This window comes from Condylura cristata, unplaced genomic scaffold (genome assembly GCF_000260355.1).
Source record: "Condylura cristata isolate star-nosed mole 26May11 unplaced genomic scaffold, ConCri1.0 scaffold00006, whole genome shotgun sequence".
NCBI lineage: Eukaryota > Metazoa > Chordata > Mammalia > Eulipotyphla > Talpidae > Condylura > Condylura cristata.
In genome coordinates, this window is record NW_004567107.1 from 859,172 (window position 1) to 860,976 (window position 1,805).

General features: G+C 71.9%; 1 protein-coding gene across 1 annotated transcript in view; it reads left to right on the plus strand.

Moving 5' to 3' along the window:
- LOC101622312 (chromosome unknown open reading frame, human C9orf116) overlaps nt 1-1,335 on the plus strand; it is a 2,775-nt gene extending 1,440 nt beyond the window's left edge. Inside the window, exon 3 of the mRNA XM_012721178.1 lies at nt 818-1,335. Within this exon, the coding sequence (XP_012576632.1) occupies nt 818-1,248 (431 nt within the window). The 3' untranslated portion in view covers nt 1,249-1,335. The remainder of the gene's footprint in view (nt 1-817) is intronic.
- The last annotated feature ends 470 nt before the right edge of the window (nt 1,336-1,805 follow it).

Sequence of the window (1,805 nt, forward strand, 5' to 3'; positions counted from 1 at the left end):
CTTTCTCTTTGCAAGCAGACGGGGTGCCGGAGGACCGGCCAGCGCTCTCAGAGCCTGCGGGGACAGGGCTCTCGGGAGGAGGCTGCTGCCCGGAGGGCCCCTCACCGGAGCAGGCGACCTCCAGCTCCCCGAGGACCCAGTGTCCCTATGATGGCCACAGCCCGCCGCACGGGGCCGCGTGCCCGCGCTCACCCAGGACCGCGCGGAGGCGCCGGGAAGGGGGCACAGGGGTGTGCCAGGCAGCAGCTGAAGCCCAGGGGCCCCCCGCTGGCCCCGCTGCCCCCGCCTGCCTGCCTGCCTGGAGGCGGTCCCTGGTGTGGCCACCCCTGGTCAGCAGCCGTCCGAGCCCCCCAGGGATGAGCAGCAGGACACCGCACTGCGGGAGCCCCGGGCTTGCAGCCCTCCCTGTCCTGCCCGGCCAGCACCTGGCTTCCGGGGCTGGCCCCCGGGAACTGCCCGGTGTCCGTGCTGGGAGGCCGCTGGTGCCAGCCTGCTTTCCCTGTGGGACATAACTGCTCTCCGGGCTGCATTCAAGAGGCGCGGGTGCCCTGTTCCTGGCGCCCACCCAGGCGCCCACGCAGTGGCCCCTGTGGGCTGGCGGGGTGGGGGCCCGGCCGGGGTGGGGGCCAGGCACCCATCCAGGCCCGAACATCCGTAGAGGCCCAGCCCCCACGCCCGGGAGTCGGACACGGAGATGTCACTCCCCGGTGGTCACGCCTGAGGGCCTCACCCTGCCCCCGCAGCCTCGCCCAGGCCCTGGGCGCAGGGGTGGACACGGCCCTCCGGTTGTGCGGTCCGGGCAGGACTGAGAGCTGAGTCTGCACAGAGGGGACGAGGCTCAGAGCTGGCAGCGGCGCCGCGGGCCAGCTGGTCACTGCAGAACACGGCCCCTCAGGCCCGGGGCCAGCGGTGGGGCTGGCTGCCCACTGCGGGGCATGGGAGGCGCCCTGGGCCGCGTGCTCCCTGGGAGCGGGATGCCGGCTCCCCCCACTCCTGCTCCTCTTCCAAAAGCACCCGCGGCCCGCCTCGGTCCGCCTCCGCCCCGTCTCGCCCTCGCAGAAAGTCTTCTACCCCAGTTCGAGCAAGTTCTCCAGGCAGCTGGCCGCCGGGGGCATGTTCCAGAGCAACTCACTCAACGTCTGCATGGACAAGAGCTCGGTGACCGGGCCCGGCAACCGCGTCACCCGCTACGACCGGCTCAACTTCCACCCCAGCTACAACGCCCGCCAGCCGTCCATCTGCAGCTGACCGCCGGAGCCCGGGCTCGCCCGGCCGGGCCGAGGCCTGGGCTGGAGCTGGCCTCCCGCGAGTTGGTTTTCCATTAAAAATGTTTCCACACCCTGACATCACGCCCCTCATTTGCCCCAGGCCCTTCGCGGAGGGCCGGGGGGCTCGGTCCCTACCCCCACCCCCAAACTGGCCTCAGCTGCATCCGAGGAGGGTGGGGCGGGTGACGGTGCCTGGGGGTTGTCGGCGCTGAGTTTATGTTTTTGAAGACCTCTGTACTGATGCACACAAGAGCTGGGGTGCAGGCCTGAGGTGGGGGGATGAGAGGACTCCCCAGAGTGGGGACAGAGCAGGCAGGTCCCCTGAAACACACTGCCGAGGGCGCAGCGGGGAGACGGGAGGGGTTTGCCACGCCCTGGGGGCCCTCCCTGGCGGGCGCTGTGGCAGCCCTTGTGACTTACTGAACCAGAGGATGCCTGGCCGGGGAGCTGGGGGGCCCCAGACCGGTGAGGCTGGCAGGCGGAGGGCGGGGGCGCCTCGCTCCCGCCCACCGGCGTTGCTGGCCGGCTGCGCCCGGC